General features: G+C 39.9%; 2 protein-coding genes across 4 annotated transcripts in view; one reads left to right on the top strand and one right to left on the bottom strand.

Moving 5' to 3' along the window:
- Window positions 1-1,083: 1,083 nt before the first annotated feature.
- Window positions 1,084-9,619, bottom strand: slc5a1 (solute carrier family 5 member 1). Its single transcript, XM_058064393.1, has 16 exons — window positions 9,530-9,619; window positions 9,211-9,430; window positions 8,304-8,375; window positions 8,005-8,109; window positions 7,031-7,090; window positions 6,854-6,958; window positions 6,630-6,735; window positions 6,099-6,179; window positions 5,816-6,024; window positions 5,112-5,247; window positions 4,926-5,033; window positions 3,971-4,121; window positions 3,713-3,881; window positions 2,396-2,611; window positions 2,221-2,320; window positions 1,084-1,570 (listed from the first exon to the last, which is right to left on the bottom strand). The coding sequence occupies exons 2-16, from the start codon at window positions 9,346-9,348 to the stop codon at window positions 1,356-1,358; spliced, it is 1,971 nt and encodes a 656-aa protein (XP_057920376.1). The 5' UTR covers window positions 9,349-9,430; window positions 9,530-9,619; the 3' UTR covers window positions 1,084-1,355.
- The window catches only part of sppl3 (signal peptide peptidase 3), a 78,474-nt gene continuing 63,487 nt past the window's right edge, over window positions 1,147-16,133 (top strand). For 2 of the 3 annotated variants that reach the window (XM_058064397.1, XM_058064395.1), the window contains exons 1-2: window positions 1,147-1,792; window positions 12,876-12,959. The gene's annotated coding sequence lies outside the window, so the exon portion shown is untranslated. The remainder of the gene's footprint in view (window positions 1,793-12,875; window positions 12,960-16,133) is intronic. The other variant, XM_058064396.1, reaches the window with a different exon arrangement.

Below are 16,133 nucleotides of genomic sequence, written 5' to 3'. Positions count from 1 at the left end.
CTAGATGAAGTTGCTGTTTTTGAAGTTATACAAAGTGCGAAAGATAAATATTCTGCCAAAAATATGGGAGCCCGAATCCGTAACATAAACTGTACATTTTGGTTAATTTCATTTTTTTAAATTATGAATTTAAAAAATAATAACAAAATCTTATGGAGTGCATAGGAAATCACAAAAAATGTTTTAGTCAATTAATTGACATTTTCAGCTGTTATTATATTTTTTATGAATTACTTAATATACATGTATATGTAATAAGCATTTATTTCAATCTAATTTTGCCACAATACATCTTACACTTTAATTCATAAATAGGTTGAATTTGATTATTTAAGATTATATTTCACAATTTAATTTATTGTTGGACAATGTAATAAAATATTCAAAATGCAATCTGTTTAGTTGACAAAACTCTCCTAATTATTTAATTGACAAATAGGTTAAATAAAATCATTGCATTATTCAATGAATGCCCCAAAATGTAAATGACTACTTAAATCTTTACTTATATATTTGGATATTATATACTTGGCTTAATATTTACTTAATTTGAACACACAAAAATACACAATAGGGAATATAGTTAAAATATGCAAATAAATTTGTAATTTTACTAATTAAATTTTTTAATATTACATATTATCAATTTCTATAATGAGATTAAATATTTATTTGGTGTATAGTGAATTAGCATGTGCAAATTTGCCGGTATAAACAGTTCTTTATGACTTTTATGTCAAGAAAATATGGTGAATAAGATAACCCGGGAAATAAAGGAAACAAAGTAGAGTAAAATAAACATATGTATCGATCACTCATTAACCACGGTGAGAGCAATGACGATGAGATAATGAGTGGGTGCCTGAACGACACACCATAAAAAAATGGAATGAAGATAACTCGTGAAAAACTTTTGGGGTGAAAAAAGTTTGCCATTCACTTCTAACTGAAATTGTTTATACAGTACCTGGATAAAGTTGAAGATGCCTTGAAACTGAAAAATAACCCGTTGTTTTCCTTAGCAACAGTGACCTCTAGAGGTGTGGCGGTAAAGTACCTTTTTATTCATTAACGCCTGAAACAACAAAAGTGCATACGTTGAACTTTGAGCACACTCACAGTGAGGAGGTTTGGGTGAAGGTAGCACACATACAGTTCCTATACAATTTGTTCATCTTGTTAGCTTTCTATTTTTTTTTACAATTAATTGTTGATTAACGCTGGATCCACAAGCCATGGCAACTGTAGAGGCGATGTTAGTTTTAAACTGTTGCTTGTTCATCCCCCTCAAAAAATACACAGATAACACAAGAGGTTACGCAAGTGCCACTTAAATAAATATCAAAGCTCGAGTCTTAGCCGTAAAAGCCATGAAAGAAGACGGCCACGCATAGGAGGATGATGGCGTTGCCATTGACGACGTTCCTCCATAACGGGACCTCCGACGTGTCTGTTAGCTTCTTCTGGAGTTCCGCCTGCTCCTCCTCGCTTAACTTTGGAGCTTTTTGTTGCTCCAGGCCGCAGAAGCACATCACCATCTTCTTGCAGAGGCCCGGTTCTTCCTCGGGTTCTAAAACATAACAACAATGAAGAATAGAAAGAGCTGTATTGTGTCTTTGGTCTAGTTTCCAGTAGTGAAAGCGCAAAAAACAAGCTACAGTGAACGCATCGGCTAGAACACTTTAGCTAACAACAACACCGAAGACTTGTATGAATCTCTGCATGTGACTGTTGCTAAGGACAATGACGGCAGCAAGAAAGCCAACAAAGACCGTGGAGCAACAACAACAAGGTAAGCTAATGTTTACCTATTGTTAGCATGCATCAGCAAATTCAATTTAACTGAAATTATGTAGCAATTAGGAATCTCCTCAAGCAATGAATGTACACGATATCCACTCGGCATTCTTGGAACCGCAGCTGATTAGGAAGGAGAAATAGTAACTCAAAGTATCTGCTTTTGCCTTACGGAAATAGCAAGAAGCTACGAAAGGGGCATATGAGAGGTTATAATTTGAAATGTGTAAAGCCTCTCTCTGGTTGTACAAACACATCAACAGCAATATGGTCGGCCATCTTTGTTTTGGTTGTATTTCTTTCCTTAACATTTGTCCTCCATTTTGACACGTTGTATGGAAACTTGTATTTTGAAAACCTGTTTGAAAATACAGGAGGTATTTTTTACCTTTTAAAAGTTGAATTTTATTGGGGAGCAATTACCTTCCACTTCCATGCTGTTGACATTTTCAACCCAGTCATCGTTCTCAAGGTCAATTCTCTCCTTGTCGCAGTTTCTCAGGCTCCAACACAGTCGATACAACTATAGATATGAAAAAATGTAATTACTTAGTTAGCTACAGTGCTAAGTCATAGGTCAAAGCAGACACGTGCATACATGTTTGTCATCGATGGGTTTGGTTACTAGGGACACTCCCAGGATGATGATGCAGGAGACCACAAAGAGGATCATGCCAAAGTAGAGGTAGTGGATACCGCATATGATGGTGGGACAGTTACTGGGCTCCACGCAGCTGCCTGTCCCATAAACAAACTCTGTAATCATCCTGGACAGGCCTATAAGGAGGCCGATAACGAGGCCATAAAAGGCACCCTGGGGAGTAAAAAAACAAAAATGAGCTGTAATTGTACATATAGGCTACCGGTCCATTGAGAAGGTAGTGTGGCTCACCCCTTGATATACATGTGCAACGTAGTCCTACAGTAATCCCTCATGGTTAGTTGGTTCCAGACCCAAGTGAATTTAGGTGATATAGGTATGTTAATACATGGAATAGGGCGGCATGGCGGCATGGTTAGCGCGCAGACCTCACAGCTAGGAGACCAGGGTTTGATTCCACCCTCGACCATCTCTGTGTGGAGTTTGTGTGGGTTTCTCCGGGTACTCCGGTTTCTTCCCACATTCCAAAACAACATGCTAGGTTAATTGGCGACTCCAAATTGTCCATAGGTATGAATGTTAGTGTGATTGGTTGTTTGTCTATATGTGTCCTGTGATTGGCTGGCGACCAGTCCAGGGTGTACCCCGCCTCTCGCCCAAAGACAGCTGGGATAGGCTCCAGCACCCCCGCGACCCTTGTGAGGAAAAAGCGGTAGTAAATGAATGAATGAATGAATGAATACATGGAATATTTTTGTGTTTGACTTTTTAAATATAGGTTTTAACATAGTTAGAGCCCTGTAAACATGAAATCACACCCAATAGTCACTTTTACTTAGGCTGTGGGATCACCACAGGGACAGACGATCACTGATAGCATAGCAGGCTTCCGAGCTAACTAGTTAGCCTCTCAAATGTACTTATTCTGAACTTAAGTGTTTGAAATGGAGTGGTGAAAGAGGACAGAGAAGACAAAAACTTACCACTTCCACACAGAATGAGAGGAGAACCTTTTTTCACTCAACCTGAGCCATGGCATTAGTCAGTTCGACTCTCTCCATTGTAATGAAATTATTTGAAAAAACGTGATATAGCGAGGGATTACTGAATAATTAAGTGAATAATGCATGATATCGTTCGTAAAAGTCTTCTTTCCTCTTCAAAAACACTACGTTACACAACATTTAACAGACCTTTGCACAGTCATTCTTCAACAGGACAATAAAGTGAGCAGAGTTCACCTCACACTGTTATTCCATGCATATGTGATGTGTTGCCGGGTAAATCAAACCGAACCCTACGCTGGAAACTCACAGGCTCATTGACTCGCTTGCAGAAGATGGCCAGTATGAAGACCGCCGCAACGGGCGGCGTCAGGTAGCTGGTGATGGACTGGATGTAGTCAAAGAGCTGACCGCTCTGCGCCGACTGCACCACCGGAATCCACGCTATGCTGACGCCAATCAGCCCCAAGATAAACACCCTGCGATAACAAAACACAACACAGAGACACAGTGGCAGTCCCAGCTCAGCAATAACACAACGACTGTGATCAGAAAAGGTTTGTTTAACCTGCCAGCGATCATGAGTTCCTTTTCGGAGGCTGAGCGGCGGATTTTGGTGTAGATGTCCATAGTGAAGAGAGTGCTGGCGCTGTTGAAGATGGATGTCAGGGAGCTCATGAGAGAAGCCAGCATGACGGACAGCATGAGACCACGAAGACCTAACAGACATGTTGCAAAGCGTCTTTTCAGTATCTCATTAAAGTGACGCTCACATTTCAGGTAGCATTTTTTATCACAGTACGTCATACTCAGTTTTAGAATAGTCAGTGCATAGCTTGTACGTTTTTGTATCCACTGATAATGACTCAACAAATAGCTATTATTGAGTTCACCTCACACTGATTATATCCAAATTTTGTACTTGGTGGTAACATTTAATTTGAGCATCATTATTATCCAACAGTGCTTCAATCGTCTTGGACATGGAATTCACCAACGCTGCACTCCTCCATGATTACATCACTGGTGGATGGTAGGCACCTTGTGCTTCTCCACCTTCTTTCCTTCCACTTGAGGATGCCCAGCATATCTGGAGGAGACATACTTGGCCAATCCATTACATTCACAGTCAGCTTCATCAGCAAGGTATTCATCATCCTGGGCACGTGTTTGTGCCCATTATCATTTTGGAGAACTGTCACTTCACGTTGGAATTTGTGTTTCCCCCCTAGTGAACCACAAGTCCCCGGTGCTGGTAGCACTCTTGCAACTCCACACCATGATGCAACCACTATGAAGGCAAGGCACAATTATCTTACAATTCAATAATGCATACGGTACATAATGTGTTAAGTCATTTTCAGTGGACAGCAAATCTTTACTGTTATACTAGCCATACATTCTCTAAATTAGCGTATATTCATTTCTATAGTATTGTCCTTTCAGAAGCTTGCTGAAAAGGTACTGTACCGGACTCACTTTTGTGATATCCTGTAATCTACCAAACTTCATCCATGACCTACCCTGGGGCATCAGCTTCACCACCAATTTGGGATAGGCAATATTTGTACACCCCACACTAGCCCCACAGTGTTTTTGACATTCAGCCGGGTCCACACAAGCCACCACATCTAAAGAAAACAATAAGAGTGTTTTTCCACCTATTTCAAATAATGTGCAAGTCATGTTGAAATATGGGCTTCACCCACCAGGGTAGAGGATCCTGCTTATCATTCCGGGGAATACTATGAGGAACATGGGCAGCAGCTTCAGGTAGCCACAAAGGATGCAACCGCCTTTGACGTGGGATAAGCTCTTGGCTGAGAGGCAACGCTGCACAATCACCTATAAACACATAAACATGGCAAAATGTGTATTAAGAAGTAATTATCCTAAACCAAAGGTGATAATTGGAGATTGGAGGGAGACACATTACATATAATTATATGGGGTGCATGAGAAAGTGGAAAGGCAAAACCACATGGTAATTTTGTAATGAAAAATTGCTCAGCCAGCGTAACACCAACAGCTGAGTAGCAACATTTTAAAGCTCATGTGGGGATACCAGGATCAAAAATACTAAAATGTTCAGAGGAAGTAGTGATGTGACGTAATGAAAGTGGACAGCGACTAAAGTGAAGTAGAATATCTTTCCATGCATCACTAATCGTTTTGTGCAATGATCGCATAGAAGAGCAAGCATAGGTTTGATTACACAGGAAATAGTAGATAGTGGCATCAGTTATGGTCATTTCTTATCGTTAAAAAATGTGCAAATTTTTCCGTAATCTCTTATCAGCACACGTAGCCGCCTGAGCACTGGCCTGTAAAATGAGCTCTTTAGTTACGTTGAACAAATACGACAGGATCAATCAAGGCTGTTTTTACAAGCACCAATGTCCATTGGACTGACCTGATCGGTGCACCAGTACCACGTGGCTTGAATAGTCAGCCCAAACACCAGGCCAGGCCATGGAAGATCTCCTGTGATGGGGTCCCTAAAAATGTGGAAAGAGTCTTGGCGAGGTTCGTAGCAGCTCTTGCTGAAATTGGCCGTGATGGAAGGAACAGCGGTCATGTAACCTTCCTGGAAGTTTTCATAGCCGCCCACCTCATTAAAAGCTGTAAGAATAGTCATAGTTTTTTTTACTCATGACAAATGCTTTGCTAGAACAGGATAAACATGGGAATATTACCATAGCCCATCAGAATGAATGATCCCACGATCATGATGATGGTCTGTAATGTGTCTGTGTAGATGACTGCAGCCAAGCCACCTGAATAACAACACAACATTTTAACAGAAATCTCACATTTGTCGCTTTATTTTTAATTTCAATATATAATTTGCTACATTTAAGTATGCCGGTAAATGTTGCGCTTTTTGAGATAATGCATTGTTTGCTTAATAAAATGAGTTATCGTGGGTATTATCGTTATGCCTCATTAATCAACAAATTAATGAGGTTAATATTACATGAATGTGACTCGAGCAATAAATAATAATAATAATAACTACCCGGGAAGGGCCACAGAAGGAAATCTCCCACTTATCCCACTTTATGGCGCCTGAGCAACAATAACATTGCCACTGAAAAAGTCAAGGACTACTGTGGAGTGGAGCTGTATGAGAAGACTTTAACCCTTCTTTTGCAAAGACGCTATCAGTGACCTGTGGTCTCTTATGATTTGGATGTGCAGCCCGAGACGGAAATGCACGCACACACCTGTGACGGTGTACAAAGCTGTAATCAGAAGCAACGCCACGACGGCCAGGTAGATGTTCAAACCGAGAGCCTGGTTGATGAAAATGGCGCCTGAAAACATGTCTGCCTGAGTGGAGACGAAAGAACATAAAATATTTTTATGCAATTCTGTTGGTCAGTATAGTTTGTATGGAATATTTTGTGTTGGGCCTGTGTACTATAAGTGTAGACTTGTGTTTACTTACTGAGATCTTGGTGAAAATATACAGGAAAAGGGAGAGCACAGAGAGGTAGATGCGAATGCGCTGCCCTCCAAATCTCTTCTTCAGGTACTCGGGCATTGTGACCACCTAAACAACAAAAAATGTTATTTTATTTCCAATCATTTTTCCTTTCACCGTGGAGTAAGTTGAGCTGTTTACCCCGGCTTTGATGTAGATGGGAACAAAGAGCCAACCCAGGATGACCACCACAATGAGAGCCTGCAACACACGTCAATCGTTTTATACTGTAGCCTCTATATATGGCAGGGGACCCTCTTTAGGATCTTAACCACTAAAAAGGGCATTATTATAATTAAATCATTGAATTAAATAAGCTTGATGAGAAAAAAAAACTTGTAAATTAATGAGAATAAAGTCAGAAATGTACGAGAAAAAACATGGCAGATTTATGAAAATCGTGAATTTACAAGGAAAAAAGTTGTAATATTACCTGCCCAAGGTCACACAAGTACCCCCCTTTTTTAGGTGTCTCATGCAATATCCGTTACAACCGAGTATTAAAATCATCTGCGATTTTGAGAAAAGGGTAATAAATTTATGAGAAAAAAACATAGCAAATTTATGAAACTAATGTCGTGAATTTACAAGAAAAAAAAGTTGTAACGTTACCCGCCGAAGATCACACAAGTACCCCCCTTTTCTTAGCTGTCTCAGGCAATGCCTGTTACGACCGAGTATTAAAATCATCTGATATTTTGAGAAATGGGTCATAAAGTTATGAGAAAAAAACACAACAAATTTATGAAACTAATGTCGTGAATTTACATGAAAAAAGTTGTAATATTACCCGCCGAAGATCACATAAGTACCCCCCTGTTCATAGCTTTCTCAAGCGATGCTGGTTATAACTAGTATTAAAATCATCTGAGATTTTTTAGAATAAAGTCATACATTTACTAGAAGAAAGTTGTAAATGTTTGAGAAAAAACTCTTATGAGAATAAGAATTATGAGAATAAAGTCCTACATTTCTACATAAATTTGTAAATTGTCTTCTTATACCTCCAAAATTCAGCTTAATTTTGACTTGAATGAGGACTTTTCAGTACTCATTGATTTTCTGGAGAAATTTGGAACTGAATTTTGAATAATTCCATTTCCACCATTACTCACATTCCATTCAAATCCACCGATGGCTATTCCGGAAGCTGCAGCGGTCCCAGCAATTCCCACAAAGTGTCCGCTGCCAATGTTGCTGGCAAAAAGTGATGCTCCAATCTTAGAACAGCAGAGTTATATGAAAATATTTTCATATTTTGTCAAATTAGTTTTAAAAGGTAGTGCTTCAATACGGCATTTTCAAAATGAACACAATCTAATGATATTGTACATACTATCAGTACACAAAACACTTTTCACCAAGTAGAAGCAATTTATCTACGCTAAACAAAGAGTCATGATGAATGTCTCACCGGCCACCAAACCATACTTCTGCCCGCGAGGAAGAAGCCACCTACAGTGGCACGGTTGGTGCATACCATAGCCTGGAAAGAAAGCAGACAAACATTGAACAAAAATAAATACTTATTAATACCTGTTTACGGACTACTTAAAATGTGTGTCTGTACAGTTTTATTTACTTGATGACTGAACAATCAATATCATGGTGACTATCTCAAAAGTTTACATTTATCCATCTGGTCCAGCTGGCCTGAGGATTTTTTTTCCAATTAATTTTGGGTAGGTTGAATAAAGTTATTATTCAATATAATAGTAATAGTAATAGCAGGATGCTATTATTTGTTGTGATGCAGTCTCTTGGAGGGTTGTCCTCCTGGTTCATATGCCATATACACCAAGCCTTTGTTTTGATAGTAACACTGTATACGCTCAACACAGCAGAAACAACCCATTTATGGCAAGCTCCACATTTAGACCACCAAGACCACCAAGTCATGCCAGTCCTGAATCACTTGGCCAAGTCTCACGTTGGCATTGATGGTGGGCAAAATTCCCCAGTAGTTTTTTTTTGTTTCCTTATGTTTTTCCTTATGAACTTGTATGAAATGAAATTTGGCAATATTAAAATGTTACTTTAAAAAAAACCCTGTACTGGTAACCCCCCCCCCCCCCCCCCTTATTTCTGTTATTTTTATCAATTATTATTTTTAGGGCCCTTGGAATACTCTTAACTTCCCTGTCTGTACGGCACCACTTCTAGTAATACACACATAGTGTTTATGATGAAACAATATATTCTGTATTTGATTTCACTGTATTTTAGTTTTATTATACACCAGCTAATACTAATACCGTCTTTATACTTGTATGGTAGTGAACAATTCAGTTCTTAAAAAAACAAAAGCCTAACAAACTCACCCATATGCCAACAGCCAAGACGACCACAAAATAAATGACAATGACGGATATATCGGCTGCATTGTTGAGGGCCACTTCGCCCATATCGCTCCTTCCATCATCGGTCCTGAGTGAGAACCCAAAATAGTTCCGAGACATTGCAACGGGCGACCTCCACCATCACCGACCTCCGGATACGAATGTTGATGAATAAAGCACCTGCAAGAAGGCAGCTATGTACCTGAATGCAGCATAGGAGAGGGCGGGGTCAGGCATGGGAATAGTGGGGCGTTGCAGGCGGTCACAATGGTGGAGCAAAAAAAAAAAAAGTGATGTTTACCTGGTAAACCAATAAAAATCATTCTGTTTGGTTGAGAGTGTGTAGGTTCTAACTGAAGGCAGAGATGCTGTTAATCATCAACACACAAGGAAATACCGCCTGGTAGAACTTACTGAAAGACAAAGGAGCTACAGATGAACTCCATTAGGCAGTAACTTTTTACCATAACAGCACAGTTAAGAAAGTCAATCTCAAACTTGCACATAGCAACAACAGTTGACCAATAAAAGCTGCCCACATTTTTTTAAAAAGTACATAAAATATGCTTTGATAAGCAAAGAAGGATCGGCAGCATTTACCAATCATAACACAGCATTGACAGTTTGATTAACCTTCACCCGACAGGGAAATTCACATTACCGTAAAATCGTGACGCATATAATCTCTGATTAATCATCTTTATTGAAATGGACTTTTACCCTGTATTTTGTTCCACCTTCATTCAAAACACAGGGATAGGTGCATCTGTTATGAATGTTATGAAATAAACATCCACAATCCAAAACAACAGGCTGTAAACTGCATGTTAAAGCAACTGGTAACCCAAACCAATGGGCCAAAATGGCGTCTTCGTGGGTAATGGAATTAGATTTAGAATGAGCTCTACTGGCTACTGTCAATGTATAGTACATGTTGCACAAATACTTAGGAGAAAAAAATCTCTGAAGACCACGGTCATCTTTCTGATCTGCAGTCATTAGTGTTGCAGGAAAAGAGCAGTGAGGAAGTACTCAGATGTGATGTTCTTCAGGTGGCTCAACAGTAGTTTCTCAAAGGATTATGTCACCACAGATGTCAGGGCCACAGGTCTGTAGTCCTTTAATCCAGATGGAGTGTTCACACAGCTCCAGTAAACGGCCACAGACTGTGGAGACATCTGGAAGTACAAGAAGCTCAAAACAAGAATCAAAAGCAACAACAACAACAGAAGAGGTTGCTGTAGCTTCCATGGTGACACTAACACTAAGTGCTGACTACTTTGTGGTTGAATGCCACCACCTAGTGGTCAGAATACGGTACTCCAATTCTTCGGCGTGTCCAAAAGGTTGAGGCAAGGCAAGTAGAGAACAATTCATAGACAAGGTCATTCAAACTGTTTTACAGAAAAGATGGGTAGCATCATAATTAAATGCTTCTCAGAGCTTCGGAGTTCATGTGTCTCCAACATGTCAGAAATGGACTTTGGCACAAAACCATGAAAAGACCTGGACACAAATAGAGTCTGTTCTCTGAGTGACAGGAGGCCAGTCCAGAGACCTGAGCACTGGACTCATATGGACATATTTCCTGGTGACCTCATTGTGACTCATTGTTTTCACTACATTACAACCGAGAATGCCCACTAGATGGCAGCAGATACTGACAATAATTCCCACCACACATTGCTAATAAAAATGGCGGTTATAGGCAGTAACGTGGTACACGTTGGCGTGTATATCACTGCGGGAGTATTTATTTTAAAAGGTCGTCATTGTAATAATTGCCAATAATTTTAACTGGAAGGTTCTAAGTGGAACGTATACTGTAACTGCAGTTTAAAGGTGCTTTTAATAACTCCTCGTGGGGGCAGTGTAACTGTATGAGCTGCGTTGTACTATAGCCTGTCTCTGATAATAAATGTCATATATCACATACTGACTATGGGGGGGCAGACCCACTGCCTACAGGGGCAAGCATAAGGGATGTAGTCCCTTATGCCAGGGGTCTCAAACACACGGCCCGCGGGCCAAATGTGGCCCGCAGGACACTAGTTTGAGGCCCCCGCCTTGATATGAAAGTTTAATGTTAGTGCGGCCCGATATGGATGCTGTATGGTATCATGTACCCAGAAAAAATTATTACGTTTGATTCATGTTCATGTTAAAGGTTAAATAACTGTTAATAGTTAACCTCCCTATCCGTGTGGAAGTGGTAAGTTTTTGGCTATTTAAGTTTAAAGGAAATAACTTGAAGGCTACCGTTTAGGTCGCTAGCTCTCTAGTTTATGAGTTAGCATGTGTCTCAAGACCCTGCAGTTGCGCAATATGTTGTAAATAAAAAAAGTATAAATGTGACTATAGTCGTGTTTTGTCATGTCTACAGGGCTCTAATAATGCTTTGTTAATTTTAATCAGAAAAAAATAATTTGTCTACCCACCAACTATATGTGGTTTCCTAAGTTTTTATTGTTTGTTGTTTTATTATTATTATTATAATTATTTATTACTGTTTGATTGATTTTCTTTATTCTTGATTTGTTGATTTATTTTTCATCTTATTTTTTGCAGAAAAATAAAAAGTAAGATATTTGAGAACAGTGGAATGTTTTATCAGAGCTTTTATTGTAGAAAATCGTAACCAAAGCAAAGTTTATTCAATTTTCTGTTTTTAATAAATGCGTTTTTTTTTTGTTGTTTTTTTTTTGGAAAACCTGATGCGGCCCAATCTCGCCCAGACCCTAGCTCCAGTGGCCCCCAAGTAAATTGAGTTTGAGACCCCTGCCTTATGCAATAACACAATAATAACATCCACTGATATAACACACTCCAGAAAATGTCCAGAAGTACTGTATGTTTTGTTTTCTTTTTACTACCAGTAAGTGACACAGACCATTGCAAAATAAAAGACCAGTGGTCACTGGTCGCTGCTTATTTAGCCCTGGAATAAAACCTATTATACTATTATTCGAAGATTCCTGGAACAGATCTAGTAAAATACGTACATGCATGTACGTATGACATTGCATATTTGACCAGTTTTATTCAATTTGAAGGGGAAGATCAGCTCACCATATAGCCACTAACTACAAAGTAGTGGAACAGGAGGACGTCATGCTAGGTTAGCCAGCCACCGAAGACCAAAATGATTAAACTCACAGCTCTGTAGTCTGTAAAACCCAAACTTGAAAAGCAGTCACCTTTTCTCTCAGTAGTGGAGCACAGAAGTTGACAGAGATGGTTTGGTGCTCATAAACAGGCTGTATAGTTGTATATGGAGCTATTTGAGAAAATACCATATATTGGTGGAAACAAGACAAGATAGACCAGGCATTATTGATGTTCTGTGGGTCAAGAGGCTGGGAGCTCAAACAGATGGTGTAGAACAAGCTGTTGGGTTGCAGGGTTGCGGTAGTTGATTACATTGGTCTGGAAGAAGAGCAGATCAGCAGTTATGTTCCAGGAGACGGAGGGTGCAAGAGGGCAAAAGTTAAGCCTGCTCATGGGAATCTTTGTAGGACTTCATTTCAGTTGGCCGGCTGCCGACATTAGGCTCATGGCAGACAGGTCAGAGGATGAGGTGCGAACAGGAGGGAGCCCGATGGATAAACCCAAGCCTGTAATCGCTCTTTTTGTCAACACCCCCCCAGGTTCGTGCATTTTGAGTCACCAGGCGGTCCACAACCAAGGCAATAGAGAGTCCAACCGGAGTGAGCTGGATGAAGCCATTAGAGGTAAGATGAGGACCGTAGAGATGTCCTAACATCCCATAGGTACAGATACTTACATAATCATCAGTGAGGAGCAGCGGCATAAAAAAATGACCGATACATATCAACGTCTCACTTCGTATTTGCCAAAACAAACAACTCCAACCCCAAATGATTCACAAGACTGGAAATGTCGGCAGTGGCCTTGGCAGGGACCGTGTGGATGTTAATTGTTTGTTGATCCCATCGGATTGCCAGGAATGTCAGCAAGTGCCTGTGGTTATTGGTGAAGTTATTGCTTTTCGAGAAAATACATTCTCATGATTAAATGTCTGTACAGTTCCTATGTATGGACTGAATCATCTTGTGTTCGTAGAGCCTGTTTGTGAATAACAAATGTGATAAAAATCAACCATGCCTACCGCAACTTTGTAAAAAAAAAACACTTTCTCCCAAAAGGGGTTCCGGAGATGATCCCATCACTTTGAGAGGCATATAAAAATAAACTGCAAACACGTGGAATAAATAGGCAAAACAATGTTGACTATTACTGTTATGTATAAAACGCGATCGATGTCAATGTCAGCGTGTTACGTAAACAGCGTAACAGAAACCAAAGACTATACAAATGAATCATCTTGTGTTCGTAGAGCCTGTTTGTGAATACCAAATATGATAAAAATCAACCATGCCTAACGCAACTTTGTAAAAAAAACACTTTCTCCCGAAAGGGGTTCCGGAGATGATCCCGTCACTTTGAGAGGCATATAAAAATAAACTGCAAACACGTGGAATAAATAGACAAAACAGTGTTGACTATTACTGTTATGTATAAAACGCGATCGATGTCAATGTCAGCGTGTTACGTAAACAACGTAACAGAAACCGAAGACTATACAAATGAATCATCTTGTGTTCGTAGAGCCTGTTTGTGAACACCAAATATGATAAAAATCAATCATGCCTACCGCAACTTTGTAAAAAAAAAAAAAACACTTTCTCCCGAAAGGGGTTCCGGAGATGATCCCGTCACTTTGAGAGGCATATAAAAATAAACTGCAAACACGTGGAATAAATAGGCAAAACAATGTTGACTATTACTGTTATGTATAAAACGCGATCGATGTCAATGAAACCGAAGACTATACAAATGAGCTGACGTCTGCATTGATATAGAATGTGAACATCACTGGTTTTTCCGAGTTGTTTCTCAGGTTTTTTTTGGTCAAAATTCAGACAGTAACGGAATAAGACAATCATGATAATGATACAAAATCAAAACTATAGCGATGTGTCCATGATACGCCATGATAGGGTCTGATTTTCTACAGATCTATTTTGTCTAATCATTTATAACAATGCGGAGCGGCACGGCGGTCTAGTGGTTAGCGTGCAGACCTCACAGCTAGGAGACCAGGGTTCAATTCCACCCTCGGCCATCTCTGTGTGGAGTTTGCATGTTGTCCCCGTGCATGCGTGGGTTTTCTCCGGGTACTCCGGTTTCCTCCCACATTCCAAAAACATGCTAGGTTAATTGGCGACTCCAAATTGTCCATAGGTATGAATGTGAGTGTGAATGGTTGTTTGTCTATATGTGCCCTGTGATTGGCTGGCCAGGGTGTATCCCGCCTCTCGCCCAAAGACAGCTGGGATAGGCTCCAGCACCACCGCGACCATCGTGAGGAAAAAAGCGGTAGAAAATGAATGAATGAATGAATTTATAACAATGCTTTGAATAACACAGAGTTTGAAGCATGGTACATCCATGTCTGTGTTATGTCATATACTGTATAGAAATATATTCATTCATTTTCTAACGCTTATCCTCACAAGGGTTGCAGGGGTTGCTGGAGCCTATGCCAGCCGTCTTCGGGCGAGAGGCGGGGTACGCCCCGGCAGCCAATCACAAGGCACATATAGACAAATAACCATTCACTATGGACAATTTGGAGTCGCCAATTAACCTAGCATGTTTTTGAAAACCCACGCATGCACGGGGAGAACATGCAAACTCCACACAGAGATAGCCGAGGGTGGAATCGAACTCGGGTTTGTGTGCTAACCACACGTTCGCCGTGCAGCCTGGGACAAATATAATAACAAACATAGCTCATATGAGTTAGCAGCACAATGCCACAGCTATTGATGTAAGAACTTAAGTCATTATGGTTATGAAATGGCTATAAATGGCTAGATTTAATTTCTTAAATTGAACTCTTATGAGTTGTCATCATTATATTTGTAGGAATAAATGTACTTTAGTGGTTGCCTGGTGTTAAAATGAACAAATCAACTGAAGAAACAAGGCTGGTTTAAACATTATGTCCCGTCCTGGTCGGTCAAAATGATAAGCTTTTTTCTGTGGCTCTCCACGTGACAATCATCAGGCATAACTAGTGGAACTGGCTCGTCTTCAGTGGATTTTTTTTTTTTTTTTTAATGTGAACCCAGCAGAGTTTCCCACCATTGTCAACATCAATCCATACAAAGGTGGATCCGCAGGCGTGATTCACTTGACAGAAATGAAGACAGCGTGAGCACTGGGAGGGAAAGCAGAGTCACCACTGCAGCTGATGATTTTTTGTCAAATAATCATTGACCTGCATGGCGCTGTATGTTGTCACCCCATCACAGAGAGGCCACCTTTATTCAGGAATAATTTAATTGCATACTTCATGTGGCAATTAGACTTGGCCCCGGCAGCTACATTGTTCAGCCGGGACAAACACTTCCCGTTTCATGTTTTTTCAGTTCATTTGATGCTGCATAGTTATGAAAAACCAAAGAACAAAATAAGCTTTTTTGTCGCCAAAAAACACATTTACAACACAGTGAAAATTTGCATAAGTTGTTTTATTCATAGTTGTCCTTTTTCATTTAAGTTTAATTGTTTTTTTTTTCCTCTTGAAGTGGACATCCTGTCAAGCGTGAAGCCCTTAGCTGAGTTGTTTGCACATCTTAAGTGAAAAGAAAGCATAAGAGAAGGACTGCTCCTTCTCTTTCTCTCTTTCTCTCCCAACTCATCCACTCGTATTTGTTTTGACAAAGAATGCACCGTACAGTATATTTACACATGATACTGACTGTTGGACAATTTCCACTTAGATAATGCAAGGAAGATTGAACTTTTGTGTTGAACATTCTCCACCGTCCTCTCATTTTGATTTACCTTACCGTCATCATATTTTCGTCATCATA

This window comes from Doryrhamphus excisus, chromosome 2, assembly GCF_030265055.1.
Source record: "Doryrhamphus excisus isolate RoL2022-K1 chromosome 2, RoL_Dexc_1.0, whole genome shotgun sequence".
NCBI classification, from domain to species: Eukaryota; Metazoa; Chordata; class Actinopteri; order Syngnathiformes; family Syngnathidae; genus Doryrhamphus; species Doryrhamphus excisus.
This window is presented reverse-complemented; position numbering and strand designations above follow the sequence as displayed.

What these genes read in the sequence shown, in the direction of transcription:
- slc5a1 (XM_058064393.1), bottom strand. Translation starts at nt 9,348, where the DNA reads ATGTCTCGGAACTATTTTGGGTTCTCACTCAGGACCGATGATGGAAGG. An exon ending in TCGGTGGATTTGAATGGAAT is followed by an intron (nt 7,091 to 8,004) that starts GTGAGTAATGGT and finishes CGTGTGTTGCAG; the next exon opens with GCTCTCATTGTGGTGGTCAT. An exon ending in ATATTTTCACCAAGATCTCA is followed by an intron (nt 6,736 to 6,853) that starts GTAAGTAAACAC and finishes GTCTCCACTCAG; the next exon opens with GCAGACATGTTTTCAGGCGC.